General features: G+C 40.7%; 2 protein-coding genes across 2 annotated transcripts; both read right to left on the bottom strand.

Moving 5' to 3' along the window:
- Positions 1-856: 856 nt before the first annotated feature.
- Positions 857-3180, bottom strand: LOC109471741. The gene has a single exon (XM_019771092.1). The coding sequence runs from the start codon at positions 3076-3078 to the stop codon at positions 895-897; it is 2184 nt and encodes a 727-aa protein (XP_019626651.1). The 5' UTR covers positions 3079-3180; the 3' UTR covers positions 857-894.
- A 5281-nt stretch (positions 3181-8461) lies between these two features.
- Positions 8462-19063, bottom strand: LOC109471738. Its single transcript, XM_019771088.1, has 4 exons — positions 18835-19063; positions 17059-17256; positions 13791-14581; positions 8462-8896 (listed from the first exon to the last, which is right to left on the bottom strand). The coding sequence occupies exons 1-4, from the start codon at positions 19061-19063 to the stop codon at positions 8462-8464; spliced, it is 1653 nt and encodes a 550-aa protein (XP_019626647.1).
- Positions 19064-19236: the final 173 nt, after the last annotated feature.

The following is a 19236-nucleotide window of genomic DNA, read 5'->3' on the forward strand; positions in this document are numbered from 1 at the left end:
TCATGGTAATAAAGTTGTATGTGACAAAAAGTGATGCAAGTCTGGTATCTGACTACATTTATTGTGAGCTAATATCTTTATGTCCAGCTTCTTTTCGCTTCTTAATCAAGACAGTTGTAAGTGTGTAAGAACAGATGGAGCTTATTACGCTTACTAATAGTGTGACAGTAAATATTTCGAGGCTTTCTGTGAATTGGTTGACGGGTATCCGGTCAGCCGTAATTTACACGTACATCACACAAACCACGCTCGCTCAGTCCAAGATGGCAGAATTCTACCTCAACCCACTGACAGACGATTATGGAGAGTTTATCAGGCAGAAGCTGCTCAGCAAATCTGCCGCGGTTGCAAGCGGATGCGTGCTGTGGACTGGCCACGTCAGTAAAGAAGGGTACGGGACAACGAAGGTGAAGTCGCACTTCGATGACAGGCGCTTCACCTTGAGCGTGCATCGCTTGCTGTTCTTCATCCACACCAAGCAGAGGCTGACCTCTGCCATGCACGTCAGTCACCTATGCCACGAGAAGCTCTGTCTGAACATTGAGCACCTCAGCTACGAGACGGCCGTAGTAAACATCCAGCGGGCAAGGTGTGTGGAGGACGGGCGCTGCTGCGGACACGGTAACTACAAGGACTGCATCATCCGACAGTAGGTTAGGGGACTTTGTTTACTTCCCTACCCCCCCCCCCCCCCACCACACAGATAAACCCGCGCCAGTCAACTTCATTCATTCATTCATTCATTCATTCATTCATTCATTCATTCATTCATTCATTCATTCATTCATTCATTCATTCATTCATTCATTCATTCATTCACAATCTGAGAACTTAAAAAAAAAAGACAGAGTCTGTTTTAAGGGCCGAATATGAAAGAGGATTTATTGAAATTTCTTAATCAGATATACTTTCCGTTGGTAACACGTCTTCTGATCTTAGGTAAGGGTGCTCATGTGGAAGATGAACTGACTGGGATGTTTCAGACATCAGTTTTTCGACTCGTTTGGACACGGTCTTGGCCGAGGCCTTTTTCCGACTCCTGCGGTAGCCATCTGACTGTTGCCGGTGTTTGTCGGCGGCAGCCTGTTTGTCTAGCTGCAACAACTTCTGGGCCGCCTCGCCACCTGAACGCGGTGCGACACCAAAGTGCTGTCCGAGACGGGCTAGGGATTCCCCCATCCCACCCACAGCCGCAGAGTGCACAGCACTGTATGCACGCATCTCTGCCAGCGTTTTGAAAGTCAAAGACTTTGGCAGAGACTTGTGCATACATCTGTGAAATGCCTCCACAGAGTTGGTGGACCGCAGGTAGCGCTGTTTCATAGCTTTTTCTTCCGACAACTTGTAATCGAGCACTTCGCCAAGCTCAACTCTGTCCTCCACAGTTAACAAAAGATATCTTTTTCTGGGGAGGTAGGAGGGTTTGTGGTCGGAGCCCGCAGGTAGGCAAGGGCACACAAATGACACGCTGAAACACTTTGTGTGGTTGCCAGAGAAGCAGTCCAGTATGTTGTGTTTTGCGTCCGAAACTGCGCCGAGAAATTTGGAGTCGTCGGTGAGATAGCGTCCCCGTGCTCCCCTAAGTTCCCCTGAACAGCGCGAAGCGACGGCTCTCGACAAGACAGTACAGAAAGCCTTTCGTGCTTCCTTTGTCACCTTGCCGGTAAAGTCCGCCCGCCCCGTCAGAAGTTGGGAACTTAAGTTTGCACGGAAAACGCTAGCCCGCTGACGACGCGATGCATGAACATGACAATCTTGCTGCTCTATCTTAAAGTCGGGCTGAAGGTTTTGGGTGGCAGACTGGGCGCCTCTGTAAATCTGTCCCGACCCGTCAGCAACAAGAGATTTAAGCAGAAGTGGTGACTCATTACATTGATACATCTGTTGGGTAACTTTCCCAGCTAACCATTCTTCTGCATTGCCAATAGGTTCAGATTTAGGGAACGTGGACTCTTCTCCGTCTTTACCAAACTTGTTGGCAAAGGCAAACCCAATCAGCATGTTTGCGTCTGTTTCCTGTTCTCTAACGGGAAACGCTACCTGGGTGGATTTCTGGTGGAAGCCCTTGTAACAGGGATTATTGTAGCAGCCATCGGCTGCTGCAGCTACAGCAACGGCCTCCCCGTCTTCCACCTGTTCTCCCCTTAGCTCCATAACTGTCCGCAATCGCCTCCTGTTGTCGGCCAGGGCCTGTTGTGCCACTGACACGAGTGGACCCGCCATCCCTGTAGCCAGGTTGTGCACGCTACTTTTAGTCGGTGATGACAGTTCCACGCTGGTTAACAGCGACTGAACCGCCGTCGACCCGACAGGGACCTTTGTAAGCCCAATAGCGAGCTGCACATTCTTCTTCCCAGGCTTGGGCCCCCTTTTGTGGCCAGGAACACGTTCCGCCTCCTCGTACAGCCGGCGGCTCGGAGTGGTGAACCCACATTTCTCACAGCGCAGGGCCTCCCAGCACCCAAACCCGCACTTTCGTTCCCGTTCAGTAGGCATGGTGACCTTGGGAGTGCATCTGGAACTTAGCATGCTGTGGGATGAATAAAATTCATTTATTAACTTCATTAGGAGAGGCACATGGAATATTCTGTCCTCAGTGACATCTGCAGTACCCGACTCATCAGACGGCGCACTTGCCAGGCTCTCAAGCACTGTAGGCGGCCGCTGTCTGGGCCTGAGCCCGCCAGGTGTGTCGTCCAAAGATGGACGTCGGGCTAAACTGCAGGTGTCACTGTCTACACGCTTATACTTTGTGGAGATATGGTCACCAACGTCTGTTTCTTCTTCCCTGTTATTCCCTTCTACTGTGTGACGTGCGCTCATACTCATGTGCCTTACATCATTTCCCAATTCAAATTGTTTTCCTCGTTTGCGCTTCTTTGGTCGCCCGGCTTTATTTGATTGTATGTCATTTATTTCTAACACAGGATTGGCTGGCAACACAATCCCCTCCATGATGAGATCGTCGTCGCTGTCGTCTGGAGGTAATGCGTCCACATCTTGGCCCAGTTCCAGTCCCGTGGAACAGACTTCGACTTCTGCCAGCTGCAATGGGATATACGTGTGTTGCCCAGCCATGACTTACCACTGATTTGAATAAAATAGCCGTTATCGGATGTTTCGATTCATAGAATTGTGTTGGTGATTCTTTATCTCCAAGGAGACCTTAGCAACGTGTCAGGTTTAGAACACAAGCTGACGTAGCGTGATGTGCGACATGTACTTGGGGCGCAGTATGTTACTATTACGATGTTTTCACGAAGGGAAATGCCACTTGAGGCCAAATTATTCATGAGAATTACAAAGAGAACGTTTCTGTACACACCTGTGTCGGGTTTTGTCCGTAACATTGTATAAAATGATAATAAACTTGCCGCGACGTGTCAATGGAACTTACATGCAATACTCAATACAGCCGCGTGGTGGCGTCACGAAACAGGCGCTTTTCAGTGGTAACTTCAGACACCTGTTAAAGCGGAATAAAGGAGCGCCTGAAGCGGAAACTTCGTATAACTCTTCAACAAAACCTCCTTTTTACTTTTTCGTACTTTTATTGAAAATTAATCTCCTTAAGGTTCCGGGTCGGAGTTTAATTCTGACCAGAGTCTAAGTAAGTGCGCAGTAAATCGCCGGAAACGTGACTTTGTATGGTATGTTTTGGCCACGATATCCCTAATATCGTAATAGCTGTGTACATATCTTTCTGTTTTCTGAAAAGCCTGTTAGTTGTAGCCTTTATAGGTGGCGTAATCTTGGCGGTCCAGCGGAGACTTCCTGATATTAGTCCGCGCGGATGATAGTGTAGCCTTTCCGCCTGATCACTGGGACGGTGCGTTCTACGTGTGTTGTGGGTGTGTTTGGGTCATCGAAGATAGCGGTAAACTTATCGCATCGATTTTAATTAAATTCTGACATCGGAAAGATTAGGTACCGGGCTTCTTCCAGTAGTAAGCCGTTACCCTGGGAAAATTCGTTTTTTCCATGCAGCCATGTGTGAAAAATGACGAAAAAAAGCACCCCTCACTTACAAATTTACTTTGATATGCCTTGTTTACCCCTAAATAAATTGGGCGCACAAAATATCAATCAAGTGTATTGATAAGCGGGACGGCACCCCTTTCCGCCAAAAGAGTGAAAAATTCCGACCCGCGTTTAGTACAGAAATGACAGCCCGTCGGTCTGAGGGTGTCAAATTCACTACGAACACAGCAGAAAACTCCGGTCCGAGACCTTATATTCACAAACAATGCCATTCTAGCATTTCCTCATAAATTATGCAAATAAGGTCCTGATTTGAATACATTATGTTTAGTGATGTTCACCTTCACTTAACTTTCAAATACCACAAGTATGAAATTCCAGGCAGTTATCTTTACATAATTATAAAATTTTCTCATTAATTATGCAAATTAAGTCCTCATTTACATAATTAATATCTGTCTGTGTTTCTCTCATTCTCAATTACCAATGTCACAAGATTCAATAGTCCAACCATGGAATGAAGCTGATTTATAGAATATCCCCATAAATTATGCAAATTACATCCATATTTGCGTAATTGTCAAATAATTATATCAAGCATCACATAAGCTACCTACATACCAAAAATCACGACGATCCGTCAACCGGTTCTTAAGTTACATTGAGTTGAATTTTTTCAAACATATAGTCCTGTAGTTCCAGAGCAAGCCGCTAGGGGGCACGTCACTTCTTCCCCAGCACAAGAGCTACCGACCATCCAAATTTCGTCACCCTAGCATGTCTAGATCATGAGATATCAAAACCGGAAGTGCAGCTGCAGTACCATAACAAGCCGCTAGGAGGTCCAAAATATAATCATTTTGAGGTCTCATCAAGACCTACCCACCTACCAAGTATCAAGACAATCCACCAAGGCCTTCTAAAGTTATCGTGTTTACAGACACACACACACACACACACACACACACACACACACACACACACACACATACACGAACGCCTCTGAAAACATAACCTTCTTGGCGAAGGTAATTAGATCATAGACCCCCGCATTTTTTGCCCTGCAGTGGCATAGTTACTTCCGCATTCGTTGCGTTTCGCTGCGGTGTGATGAGTTGCACGAGAAATACCCACAAATCGTACCTATACGGTTTGTTATATAGGTGGTACTGTATGTGCATAACAACAATTGTTGTGCTGATATATTGATTGAATGATACGATGAAGTGCAGTATATTTTGCCCATGCCAATAAAACCTTTGGAAATGCAGACAGGTCATGTTACTTCTTGTGCTAATACTGGGGCTACACCGAAGACGACTGTACGCAAATGCTAATTTTATAATACCATTATGAGCAAATGTCATGTACATGCAAGCTGTAAAGTATGTTCAAGAGAATGTGAAGACAGATGGCATATATTTGCAACTGAAGGACTCGTATTAACCCAACGTGAAACGAAAGCCGAAATAAGAACTAATTGGCATCGTGACAACTTGGTATACAAGCATGCGCAGTTAATTTGAGACGAAAAAGTACATTATGGAAAACTTAAGCCATTCTCCAACTAAAAATATGGGATTAACCATAATTACTCAGTTCCTTTTGGATATCTAAAACTATCACCCAGGACACGTAATCTTATACAGCGTCACTAATGAGCCAGCAGTTGTTGCCCAATCTTCTGTCATTGCTCATGGGGTGCACTGCTGACCTATAAATGCAATTCTGCCATTTGTCTTGAGAATACATAACCATAACTTATACAATTTGCATCATATTATCTGTTTGGCCACAACTCTGTTGACATGACGGAAGTCTATAATGGACATAGCAGAAGATTGCAAGATTTGAAGAGAGAGAGAATGTAAAATGGCTAATTTACATCTCTAGCCCTTACGAAGCATATTCATGTTTCTACATTAAAAATAGAATTATTATATCTTTCATCCGTGTCATATTTTATTTTTTGTAGAACATGTACCATTTGCTTTGTGTACATTATGTGTTAGTTTTGAATTTTAATAAACAAGTCAATGCAAATATCAATAAAGCTGAAGCCTAATAGTTTGTATTCAATATCATAATCAGCAACTTATTTTATGATGAAAATATAGTTTATTACGACAAAAAGTTACACAAATTTCTCTGGTGCGCTGAATTATAGTATCCTGTTTATATATAACTACATCAAACGATGACGATTATAATTTACCACTTCAGTTAGTTGTTCATCGTGCTAAGAAAAGTAAATGTAATTATATGAAACATGTAGGAAAAAAATGCTCAATCCATCTCTTAAACTGACCACTTACTATCAGATTGTTTATTTCCTATTTCATCTCATTATCTCAATGGCTGTTACTGTTAATTTTGACTAGGATCTACCTTGAATAAGAAATGTAGAGATGTAACACATTCTTTTTTTGCCCCATTACTTTATTGTTTCATGTGAACATAACAAGAATTTGCAACTCGCAAATAAAACGTAAAATACAATTGTACAAGGGAGGTCAGAAGCTTTAGATTTTATATGTTGTCCTCTCTTTTTAAATTGACAAGGAATTAATCACTCTAGCACAGATGAAATGAATCAAGTACCAAAAATAAGTATATATGAAGTATGGAAAATGATCATATCAAGTATTATAATGAACAGAAGTAAGCTTAGGATAGAAGGTCAATCATCACTGGGAAAATGATTACCAGGCTACTAACCTCACGATGATAATAAAATATCAAATTATGTATCTTACTATCTTGTATTGAGATACATTCCAATCAAGTAATATTATATGTAACATCCTGTTACATTGTTCTTGTTTTACTCATTCTAAATGAGATTTCAAAGGTGTCTAATACATACAGTGTACACTGATAGTGATCGATATAGAATTACATGGCTAAAGAAAGAAACAAGCTTTAAGGGAAAGAATAATAAGAAGTCGTAATTTCATTTTACAAGCAGTTGTTGGAATGAGGTATTGTCAGTCTCTAGCAAGTTGCCATTTCGTATCTTCACCATCATTTCCCTACTGGTAATAAGCCCCCTCACAGGGAACGGGGTGTGTGGTGAAGGTCAGAGATCAATTCAGGGCATGCAATACCAATACGTTCTACTGCGGAATTCTATACAAATAACCCACCAAAAAAGGTGTCAAAATCTCACCTCTGGGATAAAAAGGTCATGATAAATAACCTTGACAGGATAGCCCACCTGTTGAATTGTCCACAAGCCAGATTCTACCATTTTTGATACAGCTCTTTAAACTTTAAATGGCCACAGTGAGTATGAAGCCGTGTCTATCCCATCCACAAAAAAACAAAAGGACACCAAATTTTCCAAGAAAAATGAAATCTTATTGCTCTCTATATATATACCCGGTACTATATTCCACCCTACACGCATGCGCCTATAGAAATCCATGCCCTCAAGCACCCTTAAACAAAACGATATCCCGTGACCAGCACGTCCAGAGAATGAAAGATTATGATTGCACGTTTAGGGCCTTAGAGAACTGTGCATCAAGCTGCATATAAATATGTAGAGGTACCTTACTGCAATATATGGATTAAATAGTTGAATCGTCAAGGCCACCACAGAAAGTGGATTAAGTTGCATTAACATGTATGGCTCTAAATGTATTAATCGTTGTAATCGTGATGCATTTATAAGATAAATTAAAAAGTGCACAGTGCAAGGGTTATGATTTTCGTTTTTTAATGAATGTTAATCTGTGATGGTAAAATCGTCGTAAAATTTAGTCCATGTAGCGTTACGCAAAGTTAAAGTGTTCACAAAAATATTTCCGTCCTCTAACCCTCGTCAGGTTGAAATGATCCGAACACTGAGTTATCTGGAGGTGTGACGTCATGGAATGGTAAATAGGAAATCTGTTTTGGCGCCATCATAAGCCGCCATGGTCATATGACCTTGAGAAAGGTCGGAGGACTTACCAGAAGCCTGTTCGTAATCAGCACATTACTGCTGTGTTAGGTTTCAGTGAATTTGCAGTCATTAATTAAATTCTATGAAGGTGTTTAGATTAGCTTAGATTTATTAGCTTAAAAATACATTAGAAGGAACACAACCTAATATAAAAAAGATTTCTAGTTACTTGATCGTGACAATGTTCAAAGAAACTATTATTATGTCAGAACCATCTTAAACTCAAATATCATCTTAGACCTTTTGTCACATTTTTAGTGACAGACCCATGTTTCATACAAACTTTCGTTACCATTTCGCAAATTTGTATGTGTTTGAATGTAAGAATGTTACCAACTGTAAGAAAAAGGATACACTACAGTAACAAAATTGAATAACAGGCCATGTCAAAGGTTTAAGTGGCACTAGAAATTATATATAATTAGTTTTAAAAGTCATTCCATTTACTCTTGAGCAATTTTGAGTTGAAGGAATTGAAACATTAAACACCAAGAATGAATTAAACAATATAGTTACTGATCTTACAGCAATTCAATAGTTTGTCAGAATGGTCACTTTCTTTTTCGACACTTCAGCCAGGAATAACTGTCCGTCTGGACCAAGGGCAATGCTCAGAGGGTCAATATCAGCAGCGATGTGCCGGATAAATTCCCCGCGGCTTGTGAACAGCTCAATCCGTCTGTTTCCGGAGTCAGCCACGATGATGTGACGAGAACTGTCCGTACAGATGTCAAGGGGGAGGCTCAACTGACCGTTGTTGGTTCCCTTTCCTGCAAACTTGAACAGGAACTGTCCATTGTCGCGATACACGTAGATGTAGGCAGTGGAGGAGTCCACCACTAGGATAGAGTCATCGCTGTCCACTGTGATGCCTGTTGGGTGCATCAAACCCTGCCGCCGCCCAAAACTTCGCTCGAGTATTCCGTTTAACCCGAAGACTTTTACCGCCCCGCGGTGCCTGACCGTCTCTGTCACAATGGCCCGAGTTGACCTTCTGTTTAGAGCAAGTCTACGGGGTGCTAAAGTGCTGGGAATGGCAAAACTGTATACAGAATTCCCAAGACAGTCATACTGCGCGATATAGTGGGACGAGTTATCCCCACCTACAATCCAAACGTCATTGTTATTGTTGAGGGTACCAAAAGAAACGTCATGAGTGAAAATGCCAGTCATCTTTCCCTCTTCTTTTTTATCTATAAGTGTTAAGAAATCTAAGAGGAAGGCGCCGTCACTGTCATAGATACCAATTCGACGGCCGCCTCCAAACGCCACGGCTATTCTCCCACCTGTAGACACAGTGACTGTTCGCGGATTCCCGTTGACATGAAAGGATTTTGCAGTTATAATCGGTGTGACCTTCATATCTGGGGAGTAAAAAAAACCATTACAGGTCCTGAGTCTGCGGCCATCGATTGCTCACTTTGACTAAATCCCTTCTTGCAATCCAATCTAGCTGATTGGCTGCTGAGACAATTGGATCACAATTATATAAACTGTCATTTTTAAGCAGATACTGGGTGGTTTGGATAGGTATTCTCGAATCAGACAAAGCTAAATATGAATAATCATGAAATATTGAATGTATAATGTTAGGTCTTGATCTCTCAACCACATAAATAATTGTAGTGGCTGTACTACTACATAGCAGAAATTCCGGGTTTTGTGTTTCATGTTCTTGGATATGCGATAGTCATACTTTTATTCCGATGTCAAAAGTAATATGTCAAATGCCAAAAAAAATGTCATTCAATTACGGTTCCATTGATTGTAGAATGACATAGGTGACGCAATGATCTTACCTTTAGTCATTTCTGCCCGGGCCCTGGTTGTTGACATGCGGTTCTCAGAGCCGGGATCTGACCACACCTTTAATTTGTTGAAAAAGTTTGGAAACTTTGTCACTGGTAATGGTCTCTCTGTAGGGGCTCAGACCACGGCAAGTAGCTTTTATGGATGACATTGGACATTAGCGCGCGCATTGATTTCGTATGGTTTTGGGGGGAAATTAAGAAATTTTTTTGCCCTCCAACGGTAGTCAACAATCAAGAAATGTTAATATGTCATTAGTTCTGTTTCGAAATGTTTAAAAGTTGTTTCATTGACTTGAGGCGCATTTAGTCGGCTTTAATGGCAGGCGTTAAACCTCTAAGGTGTTTATTGCACATGAATATCCAGCAAAATAGTTAATATAGCTGCCCATGATGGTACGACAACCTCTTTTTTATTGTAGTTAATGTATAAAAGACCTCTTTGTTATGATGTCGATTCCATTAAACTACAAAGTTTTTTATCTTAAAATTTGAAAATATTGTTTTGTTTTGCCCTATCGCATTAAATTTGGAGTCTGTCGAGGATTCCGTTCTTTAAATGTACTTGCTGTGTGCTTAATATATAATACACAAAAAATTACGAGAATAGGAAAAGTTACTTACGATTTGGCATGAACATGATGAACAAAGGTATCTACAAAGCTAATCACAGTAGCTGCTGACAAAAAGAAGTGGAATGAACAAAATTATTTACTAACGTCGTCGATGACAGTTATGCCTGCATCTACCGTTGTCCCTGACTTTGAAACATCAAATGATGTTCCCCATGTCAAAGTAGCAGTTGGCTGAGTTGTATTGGGCCCAGGCCGAAAAGATGTACATGGCTATAAGAAATGATGTCTAAAATTACACATATAAAACATGCAAAACATATTTTTTTTCTTTAAACTTGACTTTATATTTCCAAAGCCGGTCTGCTGTTTTCAAATCGCTCTTATGAAGCAGGAACCAAAATATTATCGGAGAATAAAGAATACACAAAATAAACGCAATTCAAAAGAACCTCTCTAAAAGACAGCATATGATGGCTAAAGCCCAAAGTTTCCAAAGATTACAACACGTCTGCCACGAAGAGCAATGGACAGCAACAACAGCCTTTTAACCAATTCAATGACTTTAGCAAACAGATATTCTTGAAGACCGAGTCATATCAATTTAGTTTAGTTTATTTATTATTATTATTATTTCAAAAAAAGTATTTGTGCTTGTTCCCATACTTAGGTCCTGTGTGAAAACAAAAGTGAAAGGTTGAACAATAAACTTACAGCGTTCTTGTCCAAATCAAGAGGAAGTACCCTCGTCACCAGCAACAGTCCAACGATGATCAAGGTCGCAACAATGATGGCGGTTGCCACTCCGTGAAAATGTCGTAGCCGACAGAGCAGGATGTTTCCTTAATAAATTTACGTCGCGTCGGAACGTTACACTTCTTACAGATTACGGGAACAGTAAATATCTGTCAAAGACGTTCCGTATCTGATCCAGCTTTCAACTTAAAATTTACATTGCACAGAAATATGACAATACAGAATATCCGATATTAGCAGCAAAGTGTTGGAAACTGCACTAAACGTATGATCACAGTAAAAGAAGTATTTGAAATCTAGAATTATAAAAAAAATAAATTAAGTTACATCAATTAAATCAAGTGTGGTTTACCTCTTTGATCGTCTTGTTGTGATGTCTCTTCTAAGTGCTGGATCGTTTGGGGAGATTCTAGACCCTCTGATGTGATGGAACTCGAACCTGGCTCTTCTTTTACATCTTGTGTAGAGTGTGATGTGTTGTCGATATAGGTGTAGTCGTGATCGTCAATGTAGGTATAGCAGTGGGCTGTTGGGCCTTCCAAAATATCATCATGCCCCTTGGTTTGAGTTGACTCTTCATCTTGTAAAATGTCGTTGTTGCTACGGGGTCTTCCTCTTGACGTATCTATGTAACATAAACCATCTCCACTTACTGCTAAATTGCATTATGACCGATATGGATTGTATTTTAAAAAAAAAGCGTACCAAAACAAAAGTTACGTTATCTCAAACCTTTACTAAATGGTATCAACCTTTCAAATATTAAAGGTTTTCTTTTGGTTATGCAAATTAGGTCTTCATTTGCATGAGTTATATCCGTTAATGATATTCCCCATGAACGCAACACTGTGGTATGGAATCTGAACTGATAAAAACGATTATCGTACATTATTTCATAAATTAAAGGCCCTGATTTGACAATTATGTCATAAATAAAAGGCACTGATTTACTTTGCTTAATCTTATTATGCAAGTCAATACAAGACTAAATTCTAATGGATCAGTTCATATTGTTCGAGTACAGACATACCATTTCTTAAAGGTACTTCCAAGCATCTGGACTTTGCTGTGTGATCTTCACTCAACATTGCTTTCTTTCCATTTCGACCCTTGCCAGCCGTTCTTTCACAGTCGGTGACTTCGAAGTGGTATGAAACAAGGTAGGGCTCGATTTTGTCCTCGTCATCAGTTCCATCTACTAAATAGGAAAAAGAATCCAATATCGTTCATTGTGCATCATTCAACGCTCTGCTTAGTTGTATTGCTTATTAACTATCTAGCTAAATCATACTTATTGGTATATTTGCATTTGTAATCTTCTTAGCAGCCCTGTGGCTGAATTCCAAAGTTATATCAGCTTGACGTTCATCAACGTTCCAATTCATAAACAACTAAGTTCGTCATTTCAGTGAGTGTATACATCGTATTTTCAACAACATCTTGTACTGAACAAGAATTCGTAAACCTCCATGAAATTCAATGTATTTAAGTTTTGTGTGATGGTGACGGTGTTCTCATTCACTACGGTGTCTTTTTCAAGGAGGTAGAAACGTACCGTGTCAATCCGACCTTTCTAAATACAAATAATCACTGTAACTCCCACCTTTCGAACATGAAGCATCATCCCCTGGATTTTCTGCATCAAGATTCCCTAGGTGATAAGCAGTGAGATATGGCTCGATGAAGCCGTCCCCATATTCATCTGTCTGTGTGGAGCAGTGAGAATTCTCCGTTTCTTCCTGGCTATCGTCTGGGGCGTGAGTGTCTTCACCATTAGACGGTCCCGCTACTACAGACATCGCGACAGATTGGTAACCTTTTTTCACAAGTTTGTTTTCTTTCTCCTAGAACAGGCAATTTACAGGTTCTATCTTTCTTTACGTCTCAAAACGACACGCCACGTTTTGAGTGCCCTAATATTAAAACTTCCGATGTTCCAAAACATTTAAGCGTTTGCTGTTCTATTTACTGGTAGGTGATATATAACAGTTGAAGCAGGTCAATTTTATGCATACGCCTCGTATATAAGTACATGGATTGTGTCCAGACGCATCAATTATGTTATTGTCTGCAATGTAAAATTAAATAAATGTGTTTACGAACTGCTTCTTTTACGTTTATCCAGCCAAAGATGTCATTGGTCCAACAGAAAGTGGGTCAGCGTCTCATTATTGTAGCTTGAAATAATCTGACTAATCTGAAAATTGAATTGCGACCACTTTTCTCAAAATATTTTAAGCGTATATTAGTCTACCGTCTACGGCATGTGTTGCATAAATCTGCCCAAGCCATTATGGCCCAAAAAGTGGAACAAATTTACAATTTACTGACTTTTTTTTTTACTTTTTTTCACTGGTGGCTACTGTCCACAACTTGCTCATATTTATCGCGCATATGTATCTGTATACTTGTAGAATACCTCTGTTGTGTCATTTCGCAGAAACAAGGATACAAGAACAAAACAGTAATTTTTCTCTATTGCCGACCGATAGGCCATGTCAAAATTTTTAAAGTGACACTAAGCATGTGCTATTATAGTTCTGAAAGCCATTCCATTTACTCGTCAACATGTTTGACAAGAATAAACAGAAACCTGATTCTTTCTATCAGTCTACAGCAATCACGTTGCAATGGAATTTGAAGTTTTCCATCACATACCAAGAGTGGATAAAACAACATAGAAACTAATCTTACAAGAATTCAATAGTTTGTCAAACTAGTTACTTTCTTTTTCGACGCTTCAGTCAGGACTAACTGTCCGTCTGGACCAACGGCAATGCTCAGAAGCTCGACATCAGTAGCGATGTGCCGGATAAATTCCCCGCGGCTTGTGAACAGCTCAATCCGCCTGTTTCCCGAGTCAGCCACGATGATGTGACGAGAACTGTCCGTACAGATGTCAAGGGGGAGGCTCAACTGGCCGTTCTTGGTTCCCTTTCCTGCAAACTTGAACAGGAACTGTCCATTGTCGCGATACACATAGATGTAGGCAGTGGAGGAGTCCGCCACTATGATAGAGTCGTCGCTGTCCACTGTGATGCCTGTTGGGTACATCAAACCCTGCCGCCACCCAAAACCTCGCTCGAGCATCCCGTTCAACATGAAAACCTTTACCATCCCGTGATGTTTATCCGTCTCTGTCACAATGGCGCGATTGGACAATCTGTTTAGGGCAAGTATACGAGGTTCCGAGATGGGAGGAATTGCAAAACCGGTTTTAAAACGTCCACCGCAATCATACTGCGCGACATAGTGGGACAGCTGATTCCCACCCACAATCCAAACGTCGTTGTTGGCGAGGGTACCAAAAGAAACATCGTGGGGGAAAATGGGAATCGTCTTTTCATGTCGTTCTTCAATTTTTATTATATCTGTTAAGAAATTCACGGTAATGATACCCTCTGTGTCATAGACGCTGACTCTACGGCCTCTAAACATAACGGCAATCTTCCCACTTGTAGACACAGTGACTTTGCGTGGATGCCCCTCGACATCAAAGGATTTTGTAGCCTTGACTGGTTTGAATAGAATAGAAAGATCGATTAATTGGTAAATCACTGCAATCTTTATTAGAAGCCTTTACGTTCCGGTTTTGTAGGGTTGGCTCGTTCTGATGTTTTTGGGTGAATAGCGCAACTCGAAATGCAATAAACGGGCGTCAGCTATCCAAGACATAAAAACACATTTATTAGTGCTGTTCTTGGTACTGCATGCAGCAGAATTTCCGGGATATGGATCTCATGATCTCGTCACGAATTTATTCCGACGTCAAAAGCACTATAGCTATGTGAATAGTAAAAGAAATAAAAAAAACAACCAACTTTTAACAACTAAGAACTGTTTATATTCCTTTGATTACGATGCTTAAGTTAATTGTGAAAATATGTCATAAGCTCCTGTTGAGACTTCGCATTTTCTAAATGAGTTTAACCCTCAAACACCCGAACTTTTTTTTGTGACGTTAATGCCCGAACGGGGTCCAAATGGACCCCATTTGGTTTCTTTTAAATCTACATTCCTTTTTGCATTCTTTCAATATCTTTGCACATATATGGTTCAACATTGTAAGAGGTATACTTTGGCATGATAAAATGTTTTAAAATTCCAGCTCATTATCATCATTCATGCAAAAATAGGATGAGACCTGCATGAACATGGGATTGACCTTTGACCTCATATGATTGTCAAATTGCCAAACCTTTGAAAACCTGATGAAATAATACCTGAGGTTGAGGTTACTTGCCAAACTGCATAATATTAAAGCAATAATGCTTCCTTGAAGACATATTGAGGTCCTCCGACCAATTTTGTGTATAGCAAAGCGCAAATACATGGCTGGGGTCCGTTTGGACCCCAGACGGTCTTACATAAGACTTCCGTTGTTATTTTTACAAATTTGTGCCGACCTCCAAAAAAATTGGGAGAACTTGTAGAAGATGTTTATCGACAAAGTCACGGGATGAATTTTTTTTCGAATGAAAAAATTTCAAATAGCACATAAAAATATACGCCTGGGGTCCAAATGGACCCCTTTCGAGTGTTTGAGGGTTAAAGGGTTTGAGGTAAACAGCTAAAAGCATTCTGAGAAATAGCAATCATGAGCAATCATGCCATGACTGTAGTAGACTATTAACACAGGGTACAGTATATCAACGTTACATAGGCGATATGATGGTCTTACCTCTAGTCATTTCTGTCTGTATTGTGGTTGCTGACATGCGATTCTTAGAGCGGGAGTTTGACGAAGCCTTTGGTAAAAAAAAGGATAGACACTGTGTATGTAACAGTAGTCTCACTGTACAGGCCTACTTTAAATTATGTATTAATATAGATAATAATTATATCGAATGAGCAAAGTTATTTACAATTAGCAAAATCATGTGCGTACCTCGTCGATTTCAGTTGTACCTGGATCTGCCGTTGTCCCAGACTTTGAAACATCAAATAAAGTTCCCCAGAGCCATGTAGTAGTTGACTGAGTGATATCTTGCCCTGAATATGACTATAAGAAACGATATCCAAAATCGCAGATGTCACTATTATGTATACATGCAGACTTTACACGCTAAATATGGGCATATGAACAACATAGTTTTCTTGGAAACGGAATCTTCCGTTTCGGAAAGTGCTTTGCTGTTTTCAACATAACAGAATGAATGCAGAAAAGCAGCCACCGAAAGTCGTCAGAGGCAAAAAATAAAGTTGCCATTTGTAAGAAAACTGTTGAATCAATCTACAAACATGATAAAACTATTTAGGGAAGTACGTTTGCAAGTATCGATGTTGTAACAATGATGTTGCAGTGTTTTGCTGGTGCAATAAGTAGGAACAGATGCAGAGAGATTTTCTGTATTCACTTCGAAAGAAGCCCAGATGATGACAAAAAAAGAGTAAAGTTCCCAAAAGATTCCAACAGAGTAATCTTAACTTTCAATTAGTGTATATTCATATATTGTATGTGCTTTTTTTTATGACTAGTCTATGATAAATCGAAAGCAAGGGCTGAATCGGTAAACTTACTGCGTGCTTATCCACATCAGGAGGGAGTACCCCCGTCAACAGCAACAGTCCAACGACGATCAAGGTGGCGACAAAGATGGCGGTTGCCACAGCTTTGATATGCCGAAGCCAGCAGATCAACATGGTTGCTAAACAGATTTACCTCGCAACGTTACACTTGGTATATCATTTTACATACATGTTTCCAGTTATGTTATCTGCCGCAATACATGTAGGGCATTATTAGCTTTCTACTTGTAGAATAAACAGAAATGCGACAATAAAGGATTTGGTCTCTTTGGTCTAGAAATACTAGTAAGTGAAAACTACCCAGTATTATCACAGAAAAAGGGGCATGAAATACGTGCATTTGCTATAAAACTACATATATTAGGGAAGCATAGTTTACCTCTATGTTCCTCATCTTGTATATTGCTTTTCATGGGCTCGGTTGTTTTGGGTGGATCTAGACCATGTGTGACGGAATCCGAACCTCTCTCTTCTTTTACATGTTGTCTACCCGCTATCGATGTGTTGTCGATGTAGGTATAGTCGTGGTCACCAATGTATGTATAGTAGTGGTCTGTTGGGTCTTGCGAAATACTAGTATCATGATCCTCCTTGGTTTGAGTTGACTCTTCATTTTGTAAAGTGTCTTCATGGATGCTGCAGAACCTTCTTTTTGACGTTTCTATACAACATAAACGCTGTTAATTGCATCATGGCCCAAGGTATTTTCAACAAAACATGTGTTATCAGAACTAGAGTCTCGCGATCTCATACCTTCACTAAATGGTGTTAGCCTTTACAATAACGTATTCCTAAGGTTTTGTTTTGGTTATCCATATTAGGTCCATATCCATATCCACATTGGGAACATTGTGAACAAGGCTAGTAAAACCCTCGGTTTTCTGAGGAGAAATCTGAAAGCCTGCCCAAAAAGGATTCGAGAAATTGCGTATTTCACTTTGGTCCGACCTATCGTCGAGTTTGCCAGTCCCGTATGGGATCCTCACATAGTAAAGGACATAAACAGGCTAGAACAGGTGCAGCGGAGGGCCGCCCGCTGGGTTAGCCAACGCTTCAGACGCACCTCTAGCGTAAACAACATGCTGGAAGAGCTCCAGTGGATCCCACTTCGCAATTCGGGAGCGGCGTAGGTTGGCTAGACTTACAACATTCTACAAGTATCACACCGGTGCACTGTGCATTAACATGCAAACAAGACCCACCCCCAATGTCCAGACAAGGGCCACTAGACAGTCACACTCTGCTGCCTACAGAGTGCCCCAAAGTAGGACCTCCTACAGACAGAACTCCTTCTTTCCGCGGACAATTCCTGACTGGAACACTCTGGATGCAGACATTGCCCTCTCCCCTTCTCTGGAGGAGTTTAGGGGCAAGCTGTGAAACCTGACCTCCTCGGCATGCACCCACCACCATAGGAAGCAGAATCTTCAAACCGCTGAAGGCGGCTTCCTCAACAGAAAGAAGAAAGAAGGTCTTCTAACTAATACGTTATACCAGTTAATGATATTCTCCACCAAAACAACATGTTGTTCAAAGTATCAAATCTCATATTAGCCAAAACGTTATTGTACAATTATTCAATTAATAAAAAAGGAAACTCTTTGGGCTCATTATGTACACCTGTGTTGTCGTCATGTACCACTACTTTATTATACATTTTTATAAAACAAAGAATAGACATGTTATTAAAGCGAAAACAATTTTTAAAGATAACAAAATATGAATCTAAAATAAGACACAATCAGGAAATATTAATGCTAATGTGTCAGTTTCTGTTGTTTGAGTACAGACATACCATTTCTTAAAGAATCTTCAAAGCGTCTGAACATTTCGGTGTGATCTTCACTCAACGATGCTTCCTTTTCATTCTGACCCGGGCCACGGGCACTTTCACAGTGGGTGACTTCGAAGTGGTAAGAAACAAGGTATGGCTCGATGTTGTCGTCGTCTGTTCCATCTACTAAATAGAAAAAAAAAATGAATTCAATATCTATTTGGGTGCAGTATGTAAACTGTTAGTTGTATTTCCTACAAACTATTCATGCTATTGAATGTTTATATTGAATTAATTGTATTTGTCAAGCTGCAACCCTGAGGCCAAATTCCAACTCAAATAACCCAGTATGTGATTTTTCTGTATGTATGTATGTATGTATTGCATTTTACTACATTTTTTTGTAAAAAAAAATACAATGGCAATGTGAACTTTTTCAATAAAATTATACATTGTAAATCTCACCTTTTAAGAACGAAGCACCATGACACCTTGGCTCCTGTTGAGACGACGAGATCTCCCCGGGATGTTCTGCATCCAGATTCCCCAGGTGATAAGCAGTGAGATATGGCTCAATGAAGCCGTCACCATATTCATCTGTCTGTGTGGAGCAGTGAGAATTCTCCATTTCTTCCACGCTATCGTCTGGGACGTGAGTGTCTTCACCATTAGACGAGCCTTCTACTACAGACATCGTGACAGATTGGTGACCTCTTACTACAGTTTTGTTGTTCAATCTGTGGTTTCTACTTTTTAGAAGAAGTAATGCTGATCTCCTACCTCCCTTCACTGCTTTATACCAGTAAAAAACGACGTAACACTTTGGAATGCTCTAGAGTTAAAGATTCGAATAGTTTTTCGCCCCAA

The sequence above is a fragment of the Branchiostoma belcheri genome, unplaced genomic scaffold (genome assembly GCF_001625305.1).
Source record: "Branchiostoma belcheri isolate BF01 breed outbred unplaced genomic scaffold, Haploidv18h27 scaffold257, whole genome shotgun sequence".
NCBI lineage: Eukaryota > Metazoa > Chordata > Leptocardii > Amphioxiformes > Branchiostomatidae > Branchiostoma > Branchiostoma belcheri.

Bases quoted from the DNA above. Each gene is read 5' to 3' on its own strand.
- LOC109471741 (XM_019771092.1), bottom strand. From the start codon at position 3,078: ATGGCTGGGCAACACACGTATATCCCATTGCAGCTGGCAGAAGTCGAA.
- LOC109471738 (XM_019771088.1), bottom strand. From the start codon at position 19,063: ATGTCTGTAGTAGAAGGCTCGTCTAATGGTGAAGACACTCACGTCCCA. The intron at 14,582-17,058 runs GTTCGGATTCCG...TATTCAAACCAG, and splicing joins ACATGTAAAAGAAGAGAGAG to TCAAGGCTACAAAATCCTTT. The intron at 8,897-13,790 runs GTAACTAGTTTG...ATTGTGACAGAG, and splicing joins CTGAAGCGTCGAAAAAGAAA to ACGGTCAGGCACCGCGGGGC.